Source organism: Oncorhynchus keta, unplaced genomic scaffold, assembly GCF_023373465.1.
Source record: "Oncorhynchus keta strain PuntledgeMale-10-30-2019 unplaced genomic scaffold, Oket_V2 Un_contig_1888_pilon_pilon, whole genome shotgun sequence".
In the NCBI taxonomy this organism is placed as follows: Eukaryota; Metazoa; Chordata; class Actinopteri; order Salmoniformes; family Salmonidae; genus Oncorhynchus; species Oncorhynchus keta.
The window spans coordinates 20001-37582 of record NW_026281161.1 but is presented as its reverse complement, the minus strand read 5'-3'; the positions used below and the strand labels follow the sequence as shown (position 1 = coordinate 37582).

Below are 17582 nucleotides of genomic sequence, written 5' to 3'. Positions count from 1 at the left end.
GTAAATGACATCGCAGAAGTCGAGGATCGGTAGGATGGTCAGTTTTACGAGGGTATGTTTGGCAGCATGATTGAAGCATGATTGAAGGATGCTTTGTTGCGATATAGGAAGCCGAGTCGAGATTTAATTTTGGATTGGAGATGTTTAATGTGAATCTGGAAGGAGAGTTTACAGTCTAACCAGACACCTGGTATTTGTAGTTGTCCACATAAGTCAGAACCGTCCAGAGTAGTGATGTTGGACGGGCGATATGAAGAAGTCAAGGATCGGTAGGATGGTCAGTTTTACGAGGGTATGTTTGGCAATGTTGGGGTTCTTTTCCTTCTTTCAGGAACATGTTTCCGGTAAGTTCTGCACCCCACCTCAGGGCGCATCTGATTTTATACATGCGATCAACTACGTCAATGTATGTGTGAATCAATAAGCTGAGGTTACCTTGTAAGGAAACCTGGTACAGTAGCTTCTTCTTCTGTGAATTTATTGTCATTGTCTACTGTCACACAAGATCAACACAAAACAGACAGTGGTTAACTTGTCTTTATCTAGTTTCAGTCTGACTCAGACCCGGCCTGCAAACCCACTCTCACAACAGCCAGGGCTTAACCACAAAGAATAATAATAATGCTTGTGGAGTATTTGTATATTGGCAGAGTTTTAAGACAGATAGCAACAGTATATTATTATAAGGTTATAAGCAGCAAAACATATGAATCTTAACATCGCCTTAATCAATAATGGGACCCCTTACAGCAGCATGAGTGAAGGAGGCTTTGTTCCGATTCTAGATTTAATTTTGGATTGGAGATGCTTATTAACATCGACCACTCTCAGAATTCTCACTTCCTGTTTGGATTTTTGCTCTGGTTTTTTGCCTGCCATATGAGTTCTGTTATACTCACAGAAATCATTCAAGTAGTTTTCTATCCAATAGTAATAATAATATACATATATTAGCATCTGGGACAGAGTAGGAGGCAGTTCACTCTGGGCACGTAATTCATCCAAAAGTGAAAATGCTGCCCCCTATATCAAATAAGTTAATTGACTTGTCTAGTTAAATATAGGTTAAATTAAACATTTGAACAAATAAACAGAACCAGTTTAGTCTTCAATATTCTCCAGTTTCATATAAAACAATGAGTATAACAGTGAACTATGTTTGTACTGAATAAACTAAAGATAAAACAGTACATTATACACCACCACATAAATACAAATCTGTTCTTTAAAATCAATCATCAGTTGTTCTGAGCCCTCTCTGATGTCGTTTCACACCACAACAGTGTCCCGGCATCTGTGGTAGAACAGTCGGAAGCAGTCTTGTGATGTCCTGTACTCGTGCTCCTGGGTAAGGGTTTCTGCCTTGGGAACCCGAGATGTTTCTCACCATAGAGTGATTAAGAACAAATTCTTATTTACAATGACGGCCAAACCCGGATGACGCTGGACGATGACCATTGAGCTGAGATAAGGCGGAGCTTTACCTAGCAAAGACTTATAGATGACCTGGAGCCAGTGGGTGTGGCTACGAATATGAAACGAGGGCCAGCCAACGAGAGCATCCAGGTCGCAGTGGTGGGTAGTGTATGGGACTTTGGTGACGAAACGGATGGCACTGTGATAGACTGCATCCAGTTTGCTGAGTTGAGTGTTGGAGGCTATATTGTAAATGACATCCGGAGTCAATGATCGGCAGGATAGTCAGTTTTAAGAGGGTATGTTTGGCAGCATGATTGAAGGATGCTTTGTTGCGATATAGGAAGCCGATTCTAGATTTCATTTTGGATTGGAGATGTTTAATGTGAATCTGGAAGGAGAGTTTACAGTCTAACCAGACACCTGGTATTTGTAGTTGTCCACATAAGTCAGAACCGTCCAGAGTAGTGATGTTGGACGGGCGATCAGGTGCAGGCAGTGATCGGTTGAAGAGCATGCATTTAGTTTTACTTGCATTTAAGAGTAGTTGGAGGCCACAGAAGGAGAGGTGTATGGTATTGAAGCTGGAGGTTTGTTAACGTCTGGAGGTTAGTTAACACAGTGTCCAACGAAGGGCCAGAAGTATACAGAATGGTGTCGTCTGGAGGTTTGTTAACACAGTGTGTATACAGAATGGTGTCGTCTGGAGGTTAGTTAACACAGTGTCCAAGGAGGGGCCAGAAGTATACAGAATGGTGTCGTCTGGAGGTTAGTTAACACAGTGTCCAAGGAGGGGCCAGAAGTATACAGAATGGTGTCGTCTGCGTCGAGGTGGATCAGAGAATCACCAGTAGCAAGAGCAACATCATTGATGTATACAGAGAAGAGAGTCGGCCTGAGAATTGAACCCTGTGGCACCCCCATAGAGACTGCCAGAGGTCCGGACGACAGGCCCTTCGATTTGACACACTGAACTCTGTCTGGAAGTCGTTGGTGAACCAGGCGAGGCAGTCATTTGAGTAACCAAGGCTGTTGAGTCTGCCAATAAGAATGTAAAATCAAATCAAAATCAAATCAAATGTTATTTGTTACATACACATGGTTAGTAGATGTTAGTGCGAGTGTAGCGAAATGCCTGTGCTTCTAGTTCCGACAATGCAGTAATAACCAACAAGTAATCTAGCTAACAATTCCAAAACTAATACCTTATAGACACAAGTGTAAGGGGATAAAGAATATGTACATAAAGATATTTGAATGAGTGATGGTACAGAGCGGCATAGGCAAGATACAGTAGATGGTATTGAGTGCAGTATATACATATGAGATGAGTATGTAAACAAAGTGGCATAGTTCAAGTGGCTAGTGATACATGTATTACATAAGGATGCAGTAGATGATATAGAGTACAGTATATACGTATACATATGAGATGAATAATGTAGGGTATGTAAACATTATATTAGGTAGCATTGTTTAATGTGGCTAGTGATATATTTACATCATTTCCCATCAATTCCCATTATTAAAGTGGCTGGAGTTGAGTCAGTGTGTTGGCAGCAGCCACTCAATGTTAGTGGTGGCTGTTTAACAGTCTGATGGCCTTGAGATAGAAGCTGTTTTTCAGTCTCTCGGTCCCAGCTTTGATGCACCTGTACTGACCTCGCCTTCTGGATGATAGCGGGGTGAACAGGCAGTGGCTCGGGTGGTTGTTGTCCTTGATGATCTTTATGGCCTTCCTGTGACATCGGGTGGTGTTGGTGTCCTGGAGGGCAGGTAGTTTGCCCCCAGTGATGCGTTGTGCAGACCTCACTACCCTCTGGAGAGCCTTACGGTTGTGGGCGGAGCAGTTGCCGTACCAGGCGGTGATACAGCCCGACAGGATGCTCTCGATTGTGCATCTGTAGAAGTTTGTGAGTGCTTTTGGTGACAAGCCACATTTCTTCAGCCTCCTGAGGTTGAAGAGGCGCTGCTGCGCCTTCTTCACGATGCTGTCTGTGTGGGTGGACCAATTCAGTTTGTCTGTGATGTGTACGCCGAGGACCTTAAAACTTACTACCCTCTCCACTACTGTCCCATCGATGTGGATAGGGGGGTGTTCCCTCTGCTGTTTCCTGAAGTCCACAATCATCTCCTTAGTTTTGTTGACGTTGAGTGTGAGGTTATTTTCCTGACACCACACTCCAAGGGCCCTCACCTCCTCCCTGTAGGCCGTCTCGTCGTTGTTGGTAATCAAGCCTACCACTGTTGTGTCGTCCGCAAACTTGATGATTGAGTTGGAGGCGTGCGTGGCCACGCAGTCGTGGGTGAACAGGGAGTACAGGAGAGGGCTCAGAACGCACCCTTGTGGGGCCCCAGTGTTGAGGAAGTTATCTTCCGGCGCTCTGTCAATCATGTGGTGATTGACAGAGTCGAAATTATATTGTTTAGGACCTTGAGCTTGGCTGAGGTGCACCCATTACCAGCTCGTAAACCAGATTGCATAGCAGAGAAGGTACGGTGGGATTCGAAATGAAATGGTCGGTGATCTGTTTGTTAACTTGGCTTTCGAAGACCTAAGAAAGGCAGGGCAGGATAGAGGTCCGTAGCAGTTTTACGGGAGCATCCGGGAACCCCGTCTTGGTCCCAAAATATATGAGCTAACCTTTTGCAACAGCATGCCTTTTCGTTTTGAACACAATGTGGATATTCAGAGTTATAAAGTAATGAAAACTGGTTGTTTGGCAAATGTTGAACTTATCATATGACTACTAATACTTGGAAAGTTATCTGACTGTTATCTGACTGGTATCTGACTGGTATGTTATCTGACTGGTATGTTATCTGACTGGTATGTTATCTGACTGGTATGTTATCTGACTGGTATGTTATCTGACTGGTATGTTATCTGACTGTTATCTTATCTGACTGGTATGTTATCTGACTGGTATCTGACTGGTATGTTATCTGACTGGTATCTGACTGTTATCTGACTGGTATGTTATCTGACTGGTATGTTATCTGACTGGTATGTTATCTGACTGTTATCTGACTGGTATGTTATCTGACTGGTATGTTATCTGACTGGTATGTTATCTGACTGTTATCTGACTGTTATCTGACTGGTATGTTATCTGACTGGTATGTTATCTGACTGGTATGTTATCTGACTGGTATGTTATCTGACTGGTATGTTATCTGACTGTTATCTGACTGTTATCTGACTGGTATGTTATCTGACTGGTATCTGACTGTTATCTGACTGTTATCTGACTGGTATGTTATCTGACTGTTATCTGACTGGTATGTTATCTGACTGGTATGTTATCTGACTGGTATGTTATCTGACTGTTATCTGACTGTTATCTGACTGGTATGTTATCTGACTGGTATGTTATCTGACTGGTATGTTATCTGACTGTTATCTGACTGGTATCTGACTGGTATGTTATCTGACTGGTATGTTATCTGACTGGTATGTTATCTGACTGGTATGTTATCTGACTGGTATGTTATCTGACTGGTATGTTATCTGACTGGTATCTGACTGGTATCTGACTGGTATGTTATCTGACTGGTATGTTATCTGACTGGTATGTTATCTGACTGGTATGTTATCTGACTGGTATGTTATCTGACTGGTATGTTATCTGACTGGTATGTTATCTGACTGGTATGTTATCTGACTGTTATCTGACTGGTATGTTATCTGACTGGTATGTTATCTGACTGTTATCTGACTGGTATGTTATCTGACTGGTATGTTATCTGACTGGTATGTTATCTGACTGGTATGTTATCTGACTGGTATGTTATCTGACTGGTATGTTATCTGACTGTTATCTGACTGGTATGTTATCTGACTGGTATGTTATCTGACTGGTATCTGACTGGTATCTGACTGGTATCTGACTGGTATGTTATCTGACTGGTATGTTATCTGACTGGTATCTGACTGGTATGTTATCTGACTGTTATCTTACTGGTATGTTATCTGACTGGTATGTTATCTGACTGTTATCTGACTGGTATCTGACTGGTATGTTATCTGACTGTTATCTGACTGGTATGTTATCTGACTGGTATGTTATCTGACTGTTATGGTATCTGACTGGTATGTTATCTGACTGGTATGTTATCTGACTGGTATGTTATCTGACTGGTATGTTATCTGACTGGTATGTTATCTGACTGGTATGGTATCTGACTGGTATGTTATCTGACTGGTATGTTATCTGACTGGTATGTTATCTGACTGGTATGTTATCTGACTGGTATGTTATCTGACTGGTATGTTATCTGACTGGTATGTTATCTGACTGGTATGTTATCTGACTGGTATGTTATCTGACTGGTATGTTATCTGACTGGTATGTTATCTGACTGGTATGTTATCTGACTGGTATGTTATCTGACTGGTATGTTATCTGACTGGTATGTTATCTGACTGGTATCTGACTGTTATCTGACTGGTATGTTATCTGACTGGTATGTTATCTGACTGGTATGTTATCTGACTGGTATGTTATCTGACTGGTATGTTATCTGACTGGTATGTTATCTGACTGGTATCTGACTGGTATCTGACTGGTATCTGACTGGTATGTTATCTGACTGGTATGTTATCTGACTGGTATGTTATCTGACTGTTATCTGACTGGTATGTTATCTGACTGGTATGTTATCTGACTGGTATGTTATCTGACTGGTATGTTATCTGACTGGTATGTTATCTGACTGGTATCTGACTGGTATGTTATCTGACTGGTATGTTATCTGACTGGTATGTTATCTGACTGGTATGTTATCTGACTGTTATCTGACTGGTATGTTATCTGACTGGTATGTTATCTGACTGGTATGTTATCTGACTGGTATCTGACTGTTATCTGACTGGTATGTTATCTGACTGGTATGTTATCTGACTGGTATGTTATCTGACTGGTATGTTATCTGACTGGTATGTTATCTGACTGGTATGTTATCTGACTGTTATCTGACTGGTATGTTATCTGACTGGTATGTTATCTGACTGTTATCTGACTGGTATGTTATCTGACTGGTATGTTATCTGACTGGTATGTTATCTGACTGGTATGTTATCTGACTGGTATGTTATCTGACTGGTATGTTATCTGACTGTTATCTGACTGGTATGTTATCTGACTGGTATGTTATCTGACTGTTATCTGACTGGTATGTTATCTGACTGGTATGTTATCTGACTGGTATGTTATCTGACTGGTATCTGACTGTTATCTGACTGGTATGTTATCTGACTGGTATGTTATCTGACTGGTTATCTGACTGGTATGTTATCTGACTGGTATGTTATCTGACTGGTATGTTATCTGACTGTTATCTGACTGGTATCTGACTGGTATCTGACTGGTATGTTATCTGACTGGTATGTTATCTGACTGGTATGTTATCTGACTGTTATCTGACTGGTATGTTATCTGACTGGTATGTTATCTGACTGGTATGTTATCTGACTGGTATGTTATCTGACTGGTATGTTATCTGACTGGTATGTTATCTGACTGGTATGTTATCTGACTGGTATCTGACTGGTATCTGACTGTTATCTGACTGGTATGTTATCTGACTGTTATCTGACTGTTATCTGACTGGTATGTTATCTGACTGGTATCTGACTGGTATGTTATCTGACTGGTATGTTATCTGACTGGTATGTTATCTGCTGGTATCTGACTGGTATCTGACTTATCTGACTGGTATGTTATCTGACTGGTATCTGACTGGTATCTGACTGGTATGTTATCTGACTGTTATCTGACTGTTATCTGACTGGTATCTGACTGGTATCTGACTGGTATGTTATCTGACTGGTATCTGACTGTTATCTGACTGGTATCTGACTGGTATCTGACTGGTATGTTATCTGACTGGTATCTGACTGTTATCTGACTGGTATGTTATCTGACTGTTATCTGACTGTTATCTGACTGTTATCTGACTGGTATCTGACTGTTATCTGACTGGTATGTTATCTGACTGTTATCTGACTGTTATCTGACTGTTATCTGACTGGTATGTTATCTGACTGGTATGTTATCTGACTGTTATCTGACTGGTATGTTATCTGACTGGTATCTGACTGGTATGTTATCTGACTGGTATGTTATCTGACTGGTATGTTATCTGACTGTTATCTGACTGGTATGTTATCTGACTGTTATCTGACTGTTATCTGACTGGTATGTTATCTGACTGGTATGTTATCTGACTGGTATGTTATCTGACTGGTATGTTATCTGACTGGTATGTTATCTGACTGGTATCTGACTGGTATGTTATCTGACTGGTATGTTATCTGACTGGTATCTGACTGGTATGTTATCTGACTGTTATCTGACTGTTATCTGACTGTTATCTGACTGGTATCTGACTGTTATCTGACTGTTATCTGACTGGTATCTGACTGTTATCTGACTGTTATCTGACTGTTATCTGACTGTTATCTGACTGGTATGTTATCTGACTGGTATCTGACTGGTATGTTATCTGACTGGTATCTGACTGTTATCTGACTGTTATCTGACTGTTATCTGACTGTTATCTGACTGTTATCTGACTGTTATCTGACTGGTATGTTATCTGACTGGTATGTTATCTGACTGGTATGTTATCTGACTGGTATGTTATCTGACTGTTATCTGACTGGTATGTTATCTGACTGTTATCTGTTATCTGACTGGTATGTTATCTGACTGGTATGTTATCTGACTGGTATGTTATCTGACTGGTATGTTATCTGACTGGTATGTTATCTGACTGGTATCTGACTGGTATGTTATCTGACTGGTATGTTATCTGACTGGTATGTTATCTGACTGTTATCTGTTATCTGACTGTTATCTGACTGGTATGTTATCTGACTGGTATGTTATCTGACTGGTATGTTATCTGACTGTTATCTGACTGGTATCTGACTGGTATCTGACTGGTATGTTATCTGACTGGTATGTTATCTGACTGGTATCTGACTGGTATGTTATCTGACTGGTATGTTATCTGACTGGTATGTTATCTGACTGTTATCTGACTGGTATGTTATCTGACTGGTATGTTATCTGACTGGTATGTTATCTGACTGGTATGTTATCTGACTGGTATCTGACTGGTATCTGACTGGTATGTTATCTGACTGGTATGTTATCTGACTGGTATAAAAGTCCAAATATACAGATTTGACGATATTCATGAGAAAAATGTAATATGAATGTCTCCGGGCAGCTCTTTCAGTTTTCCTACAAATCCTACAAAATGTTTTTGTTTTTTGAGAACGGTTTGAAAGACACTCGGTATCTATGCATTATTTTTTTTTTTTTAGTCGGCGTATTAATTTATGTCTCCAGAGGCAACCCGGAATATATTACAGTCACGTGATCAAAAACAGCCTTGGAGCGTGAATTCTGATTTGGTCAGACCTGACCCCTGGAACTTCCCTTTTTTTTTTTTTGCCCAAATGTCCCTGGGGACTTCACACTAAAAGTTAGTAGTTCACTCAAACTTCAAGTTATACATCTGAAACGTTGCACACTGCTGCCATCTTGTGGACACTATCAGAATTACAACCAGAGTGATGGCTTTAACTATGACATCTCTCTTGCATTTCAAAGATGGTGGTAGAAAAAGATTAGGTTTGTTTTTTTTTCGTCATATTTTCTTCTACCAGATTTTTACATTGATTTGACATTTCCACAAACTTCAAAGTGTTTCCTTTCAAATGGCACCAATAATATGCATATCCTTGCTTCAGGGCCTGAGCTACAGGCAGTTAGATTTGGGTAGGTCATTTAGGAGAAAATTGATAAAAAGGGGGTATCCCTTTAACGGGATCGACAACATCCATTCGAAGTGCAGGGTGCCAAATAAAAAAAAACAGAAATCTCAAAATTAAAATTCCTCAGACATGCATGTGTCTTATATGATTTTAAAGGTAATCTTGTTGTTAACTTCTTGTGACTAGGGGGCAGTATTTGAATTTTTGGAGAAAAAAATGTTCCCGTAGTAAACGGGATATTTTGTCAGGACACGATGCTAGAATATGTATATAATTGACAGCTTTGGATAGAAAACACTCTAACGTTTCCAAAACTGTAAAAATATTGTCTGTGAGTATAACAGAACTGATGTTGCAGGCGAAAGCCTGAGAAAAATCCAATCCGGAAGTGCCTCATGTTTTGAAAGCGTTCCTATGCGTCCCTATTGAACAATGAATGGGCTATCAACCAGATTACTCTTTCTCCGTATTCCCCAAGGTGTCTACAGCATTGTGACATAGTTTTATGCATTTATGTTGAAGAATAGCCGTAAGCGGCTACATTGCGCAAGTGGTCACCTGATGCTCCCAGAGAGATTCTCGCGTAAAATACAGAGGTAGCCATTATTATTATACTGAAAAACTAATTGTCCCAATGGATATATTATTGAATAGATATTAGAAAAACACCTTGAGGATTGATTATAAACAACGTTTGCCATGTTTCTGTCGATATTATGGAGCTAATTTGGAATATTTTTTGCCGTTTTCGTGACTGCCATTTCTGGGCGATTTCTCAGCCAAACGTGAAGAACAAATGGAGCTATTTTGCCAACAAAAATTATATTTTTGGAAAAAAGGAACATTTGCTGTCTAACTGGGAGGCTCGTGAGTGAAAACATCCGAAGCTCATCAAAGGTAAATTATTTAATTGGATTGCTTTTCTGATTTCCGTGACCAAGTTACCTGCTGCTAGCTGGACAAAATACTATGCTAGGCTATACACAAATGCTTGTCTAGCTTGGCTGTAAAGCATATTTTGAACATCTGAGATGACAGGATGATTAACAAAAGGCTAAACTGTGTCTCAATATATTTCACTTGTGATTTTCATGAATAGGAATATTTTCTAGTAATATTTATGTCCGTTGCGTTATGCTAATTAGTGTCAGATGATGACAACGGCCCCGTTCACAGGATGGGATGTCACTAGAGGTTAATCCCACCAAAGTGTCCGATTTAAAATAGGCTTTTCAGCGAAAGCACTGCAAACGATTATGTTACAAAACCACAATAATCACAGCCATTTTTTCCCAGCTAAATATAGCTTCACAAAAACCAGAATAGAGATAAAATTACCTTCGATTATTTTCATCAGATGACACTCATAGGACTTCATGTTACACAATACATGCATGTTTTGTTTGATTAAATTCATATTTATATAAAAAAAATCTGAGTTTACATTGAGGCGACTAGATTCACTAGTGGCATAAACATCAAGTGCCTTTGCATAGCCAAATCGTTTCAACAGAAATACTCATCATAAATGTAGATGATAATACAAGTTATACACATGGAATTATAGATATACCTCTCCTTAATGCAACCGCTGTGTCAGATTACAATTATTTTTTTACGGAAAAGAAACGCTGAGACGGCGCTCAAAAGTAAAACACCACAGCCGCAAAGATAGTCAACATAAACAAGATAATATATGATAAATATTCCCTTTGATGATCTACATCAGAAAGCACACCAGGAATCCCAGGTCCACAATAAATGTTTGTTTTGTTTGAAAAAATCTGTTATTTTTGTCCAAATACCTTCTTTTGTTAGTGCGTCTGGTTTACATATCCAAACGCTAATTCTGGTCAGCGTTATGTCGGACAAAAACTTCATAAAGTTACCGGTCGAAGAAACATTTCAAACTAAGTACAGAATCAATCATTAGGATGTTTTTAACATATAGCTTCAACAAAGTTCCAACCGGACTCTTCCCTCTTGTCTACGTGAGCAATGGAACGCAAGTGACTACCATGAGGAATAAACATGATCAGAAAATGGCTGACTGCCAGACACCTGACTGATTCTGCTCTCATTCTCTCCCACAACATCATAGAAGTCTCATTATAATTTCTATTGATGGTTGACATCTAGTGGAACCCCTAGGCAGTGCACAATCATTCATATCTCAAGGGGACTTCATTAGGGACTCTGGTGAATACATACAAGCTCAGATTTCTCACTTCCTGTTTTGATTTCAACTCAGGATTTTGCCTGCCAATATGAGTTCTGTTAATCTCACAGACATCATTCAAACAGTTTTAGAAACTTTAGAGTGTTTTCTCTCCAATACTACTAATAATATGCAAATATTATTAATTAATATATATTAGCAACTATGACTGAGGAGCAGGCCGTTTGATATGGGCACCTTTCATCCAAGCTACTCAATACTGCCCCTTCAGCCATAAGAAGTTAAACCCAGACAGGGCACATACAGACTCCCTTGAATAGCAGGCTATTCAGGCTATACAGAGATGATTGACTAGAAATACTCTTTGATTTGAATGAGACAAGTTTGACGTATCAGTCTATGAGGCTCAGACCAGGAGTATAGAGAAGGTGGTGTCTGGTCGGGTTCCTCTGGGGATATCTGATATGAGACACCACTAGAGTCAGACCAGGAGTATAGAGGGGGTGGTGTCTGGTCGTGGTGGTGGTGTCTGGTTGTGGTGGTGGTGATGTCTGGTCGTGGTGGTGGTGTCTGGTCGTGGTGGTGTCTGGTCGTGGTGGTGGTGGTGTCTGGTCGTGGTGGTGGTGTCTGGTCGTGGTGGTGGTGATGTCTGGTCGTGGTGGTGGTGGTGGTGTCTGGTCATGGTGGTGGTGGTGTCTGGTCGTGGTGGTGGTGGTGGTGTCTGGTCATGGTGTTGGTGTCTGGTCATGGTGGTGGTGGTGTCTGGTCGTGGTGGTGTTGTCTGGTCGTGGTGGTGGTGTCTGGTCGTGGTGGTGGTGTCTGGTCGTGGTGGTGGTGTCTGGTCGTGGTGGTGGTGTCTGGTCGTGGTGGTGGTGTCTGGTCGTGGTGGTGGTGTCTGGTCATGGTGGTGGTGTCTGGTCGTGGTGGTGTTGGTGTCTGGTCGTGGTGGTGGTGGTGGTGTCTGGTCGTGGTGGTGGTGATGTCTGGTCGTGGTGGTGGTGGTGTCTGGTCATGGTGGTGGTGTCTGGTCGTGGTGGTGTTGGTGTCTGGTCGTGGTGGTGGTGGTGTCTGGTCGTGGTGGTTGTGGTGTCTGGTCGTGGTGGTGGTGGTGTCTGGTCGTGGTGGTGGTGGTGTCTGGTCGTGGTGGTGGTGTCTGGTCGTGGTGGTGGTGTCTGGTCGTGGTGGTGTCTGGTCGTGGTGGTGTCTGGTCGTGGTGGTGGTGGTGTCTGGTCGTGGTGGTGATGTCTGGTCGTGGTGTCTGGTCGTGGTGGTGTCTGGTCGTGGTGGTGGTGGTGTCTGGTCGTGGTGGTGGTGGTGTCTGGTCGTGGTGGTGGTGGTGTCTGGTCGTGGTGGTGTCTGGTCGTGGTGGTGGTGGTGGTGTCTGGTCGTGGTGGTGGTGGTGTCTGGTCGTGGTGGTGGTGTCTGGTCGTGGTGGTGGTGGTGTCTGGTCGTGGTGGTGGTGTCTGGTCGTGGTGGTGGTGGTGTCTGGTCGTGGTGGTGGTGTCTGGTCGTGGTGGTGGTGGTGTCTGGTCGTGGTGGTGGTGTCTGGTCGTGGTGGTGGTGGTGTCTGGTCGTGGTGGTGTCTGGTCGTGGTGGTGGTGTCTGGTCGTGGTGGTGTCTGGTCGTGGTGGTGGTGGTGTCTGGTCGTGGTGGTGGTGTCTGGTCGTGGTGGTGTTGGTGTCTGGTCGTGGTGGTGGTGGTGTCTGGTCGTGGTGGTGGTGGTGGTGTCTGGTCGTGGTGGTGGTGGTGTCTGGTCGTGGTGGTGGTGGTGGCTGGTCGTGGTGGTGTCTGGTCGTGGTGGTGTCTGGTCGTGGTGGTGGTGGTGTCTGGTCGTGGTGGTGATGTCTGGTCGTGGTGTCTGGTCGTGGTGGTGTCTGGTCGTGGTGGTGGTGGTGTCTGGTCGTGGTGGTGGTGGTGTCTGGTCGTGGTGGTGGTGGTGTCTGGTCGTGGTGGTGTCTGGTCGTGGTGGTGGTGGTGGTGTCTGGTCGTGGTGGTGGTGGTGTCTGGTCGTGGTGGTGGTGTCTGGTCGTGGTGGTGGTGGTGTCTGGTCGTGGTGGTGGTGTCTGGTCGTGGTGGTGGTGGTGTCTGGTCGTGGTGGTGGTGTCTGGTCGTGGTGGTGGTGTCTGGTCGTGGTGGTGGTGTCTGGTCGTGGTGGTGGTGGTGTCTGGTCATGGTGGTGTCTGGTCGTGGTGGTGGTGTCTGGTCGTGGTGGTGTCTGGTCGTGGTGGTGGTGGTGTCTGGTCGTGGTGGTGGTGTCTGGTCGTGGTGGTGTTGGTGTCTGGTCGTGGTGGTGGTGGTGTCTGGTCGTGGTGGTGGTGGTGGTGTCTGGTCGTGGTGGTGTCTGGTCGTGGTGGTGGTGTCTGGTCATGGTGGTGGTGGTGTCTGGTCGTGGTGGTGGTGTCTGGTCGTGGTGGTGTTGGTGTCTGGTCGTGGTGGTGGTGGTGTCTGGTCGTGGTGGTGGTGTCTGGTCGTGGTGGTGTTGGTGTCTGGTCGTGGTGGTGTTGGTGTCTGGTCGTGGTGGTGGTGTCTGGTCGTGGTGGTGGTGATGTCTGGTCGTGGTGGTGGTGTCTGGTCGTGGTGGTGGTGGTGTCTGGTCATGGTGGTGTCTGGTCGTGGTGGTGTTGTCTGGTCGTGGTGGTGTCTGGTCATGGTGGTGGTGTCTGGTCGTGGTGGTGGTGTCTGGTCGTGGTGGTGGTGTCTGGTCGTGGTGGTGGTGTCTGGTCATGGTGGTGGTGTCTGGTCGTGGTGGTGTCTGGTCATGGTGGTGGTGTCTGGTCGTGGTGGTGGTGTCTGGTCGTGGTGGTGGTGTCTGGTCGTGGTGGTGGTGTCTGGTCGTGGTGGTGTCTGGTCGTGGTGGTGTCTGGTCGTGGTGGTGTCTGGTCGTGGTGGTGTCTGGTCGTGGTGGTGGTGTCTGGTCGTGGTGGTGTCTGGTCGTGGTCGTGGTGGTGTCTGGTCATGGTGGTGGTGTCTGGTCGTGGTGGTGGTGGTGTCTGGTCGTGGTGGTGGTGGTGTCTGGTCGTGGTGGTGGTGGTGTCTGGTCGTGGTGGTGGTGTCTGGTCGTGGTGGTGGTGTCTGGTCGTGGTGGTGGTGATGTCTGGTCGTGGTGGTGGTGGTGTCTGGTCGTGGTGGTGTCTGGTCGTGGTGGTGTCTGGTCGTGGTGGTGTCTGGTCGTGGTGGTGATGTCTGGTCATGGTGGTGTCTGGTCGTGGTGGTGTCTGGTCGTGGTGGTGTCTGGTCGTGGTGGTGTCTGGTCGTGGTCGTGGTGGTGTCTGGTCGTGGTGGTGTCTGGTCGTGGTCGTGGTGGTGTCTGGTCATGGTGGTGATGTCTGGTCATGGTGGTGTCTGGTCGTGGTGGTGTCTGGTCGTGGTCGTGGTGGTGTCTGGTCATGGTGGTGGTGTCTGGTCGTGGTGGTGGTGGTGTCTGGTCGTGGTGGTGGTGGTGTCTGGTCATGGTGGTGGTGTCTGGTCGTGGTGGTGTTGGTGTCTGGTCGTGGTGGTGGTGGTGTCTGGTCGTGGTGGTGGTGTCTGGTCGTGGTGGTGGTGGTGTCTGGTCGTGGTGGTGTCTGGTCATGGTGGTGGTGGTGTCTGGTCGTGGTGGTGGTGTCTGGTCGTGGTGGTGTCTGGTCGTGGTGGTGGTGTCTGGTCGTGGTGGTGGTGTCTGGTCGTGGTGGTGTTGGTGTCTGGTCGTGGTGGTGGTGGTGTCTGGTTGTGGTGGTGGTGTCTGGTCGTGGTGTCTGGTCGTGGTGGTGTCTGGTCGTGGTGGTGTCTGGTCGTGGTGGTGGTGGTGTCTGGTCGTGGTGGTGTCTGGTCGTGGTGGTGGTGTCTGGTCGTGGTGGTGTTGGTGTCTGGTCGTGGTGGTGGTGGTGTCTGGTTGTGGTGGTGGTGTCTGGTCGTGGTGTCTGGTCGTGGTGGTGTCTGGTCGTGGTGGTGTCTGGTCGTGGTGGTGGTGGTGTCTGGTCGTGGTGGTGGTGTCTGGTCGTAGTGGTGTCTGGTCGTGGTGGTGGTGTCTGGTCATGGTGGTGTCTGGTCGTGGTGGTGTTGTCTGGTCGTGGTGGTGTCTGGTCGTGGTGGTGGTGGTGTCTGGTCATGGTGGTGTTAGCTCCAGGGTCTGCCATGTTCCAGTTCCATTCTAGATCCACAACTACAGATCATCAGGTCTTTGGATCCTTGGGACAGAACAATGTTGAGGTTCCACTGTGTGTCTGTGTTCAAGATGGCGTAGAGGGAGCAGGATGGAGAGAGAGAAGAAGAGAGGGAGAAGGATGGAGAGAGAGAAGAAGAGAGGGAGGTGGATGGAGAGAGAGAATAAGAGAGGGAGGTAGATGGAGAGAGGCTGAGGAGGGATGGAGAGAGAAGAAGAGAGGGAGAAGGATGGAGAGAGAGAAGAAGAGAGGGAGGTAGATGGAGAGAGGCTGAGGAGGGATGAAGAGAGAGAAGAAGAGAGGGAGAAGGATGGAGAGAGAGAAGAAGAGAGGGAGGTAGATGGAGAGAGAGAAGAAGAGAGGGAGAAGGATGGAGAGTGGCAGAGGAGGGATGAAGAGAGAGAAGAAGAGAGGGAGAAGGATGGAGAGAGAGAAGAAGAGAGGGAGGTAGATGGAGAGAGGCTGAGGAGGGATGAAGAGAGAGAAGAAGAGAGGGAGGTAGATGGAGAGAGGCTGAGGAGGGATGGAGAGAGAAGAAGAGAGGGAGAAGGATGGAGAGAGGCAGAGGAGGGATGAAGAGAGAGAAGAAGAGAGGGAGAAGGATGGAGAGAGGCTGAGGAGGGATGAAGAGAGAGAAGAAGAGAGGGAGAAGGATGGAGAGAGAGAAGAAGAGAGGGAGAAGGATGGAGAGAGGCAGAGGAGGGATGGAGAGAAAGAAGAAGAGAGGGAGAAGGATGAAGAGAGAGAAGAAGAGAGGGAGAAGGATGGAGAGAGGCAGAGGAGGGATGGAGAGAGAGAAGAAGAGAGGGAGAAGGATGGAGAGAGAGAAGAAGAGAGGGAGGTAGATGGAGAGAGGCTGAGGAGGGATGAAGAGAGAGAAGAAGAGAGGGAGAAGGATGGAGAGAGAGAAGAAGAGAGGGAGGTAGATGGAGAGAGAGAAGAAGAGAGGGAGAAGGATGGAGAGTGGCAGAGGAGGGATGAAGAGAGAGAAGAAGAGAGGGAGAAGGATGGAGAGAGGCTGAGGAGGGATGGAGAGAGAGAAGAAGAGAGGGAGAAGGATGGAGAGAAAGAAGAAGAGAGGGAGGTGGATGGAGACTGGGCTATAGGTCTCTCCAGTCCATTAACTGAAACACAGTTCTGTTCCAGAGGTCAGTCATCCCTCCAATCTCTCTGAGTTCAGAGACCAAGATATCCAGTTATCAGTGATCTAGTATCTCTTCTCCTCTGTGAGGTCAAGCCAGGACAGAGTTCATTGTTCATAGTTCATGATCTCTCTTCCATCCTCAGCTTCACCACGGGGTTGGGAGGTCACAGAAAGGTCACGCCCTCTTCCTCTTAATGGTCCCCGACCCTTAACACCTGACCTATGAACCTGGGCTGCTGGTAGGGTTAGAGGTTATCTGACCTTCTGTAGTTCCTCTCTCAGCCAGGAGGGGAGAGGCTGACCCAGCCGGTGTCCCCTGAACTCTGACCTCTAACCCTGTTAACTGACCTTCTGTAGTTCCTCTCTCAGCCAGGAGGGGAGAGGCTGACCCAGCCGGTGGAGCAGCTTGGACAGGTCTATGTTGTGTTCCCTATAATACCTGGACAGGTAGGACCGTGCCTAGAGAGAGAGAGAGAGAGACTATAATATCTGGACAGGTAGAACCGTGCCTAGAGAGAGAGAGAGACTATAATATCTGGACAGGTAGAACCGTGCCTAGAGAGAGAGAGAGAGACTATAATATCTGGACAGGTAGAACCGTGCCTAGAGAGAGAGAGAGAGACTATAATATCTGGACAGGTAGAACCGTGCCTAGAGAGAGAGAGAGAGACTATAATATCTGGACAGGTAGAACCGTGCCTAGAGAGAGAGAGAGAGAGAGACTATAATATCTGGACAGGTAGAACCGTGCCTAGAGAGAGAGAGAGAGACTATAATATCTGGACAGGTAGAACCGTGCCTAGAGAGAGAGAGAGAGACTATAATATCTGGACAGGTAGAACCGTGCCTAGAGAGAGAGAGAGAGAGAGAGAGAGAGAGAGAGAGAGAGAGAGAGAGAGAGAGAGAGAGAGA

The 17582-nt window shown here is 45.7% G+C and overlaps 1 protein-coding gene across 1 annotated transcript in view; it reads right to left on the bottom strand.

Annotated features, from left to right (window-relative positions):
• Positions 1-16359: 16359 nt before the first annotated feature.
• The window catches only part of LOC127920300 (bifunctional heparan sulfate N-deacetylase/N-sulfotransferase 4-like), a 6520-nt gene continuing 5297 nt past the window's right edge, over positions 16360-17582 (bottom strand). The window contains exon 3 of the mRNA XM_052504227.1: positions 16360-17129. Within this exon, the coding sequence (XP_052360187.1) occupies positions 17010-17129 (120 nt within the window). The 3' untranslated portion in view covers positions 16360-17009. The remainder of the gene's footprint in view (positions 17130-17582) is intronic.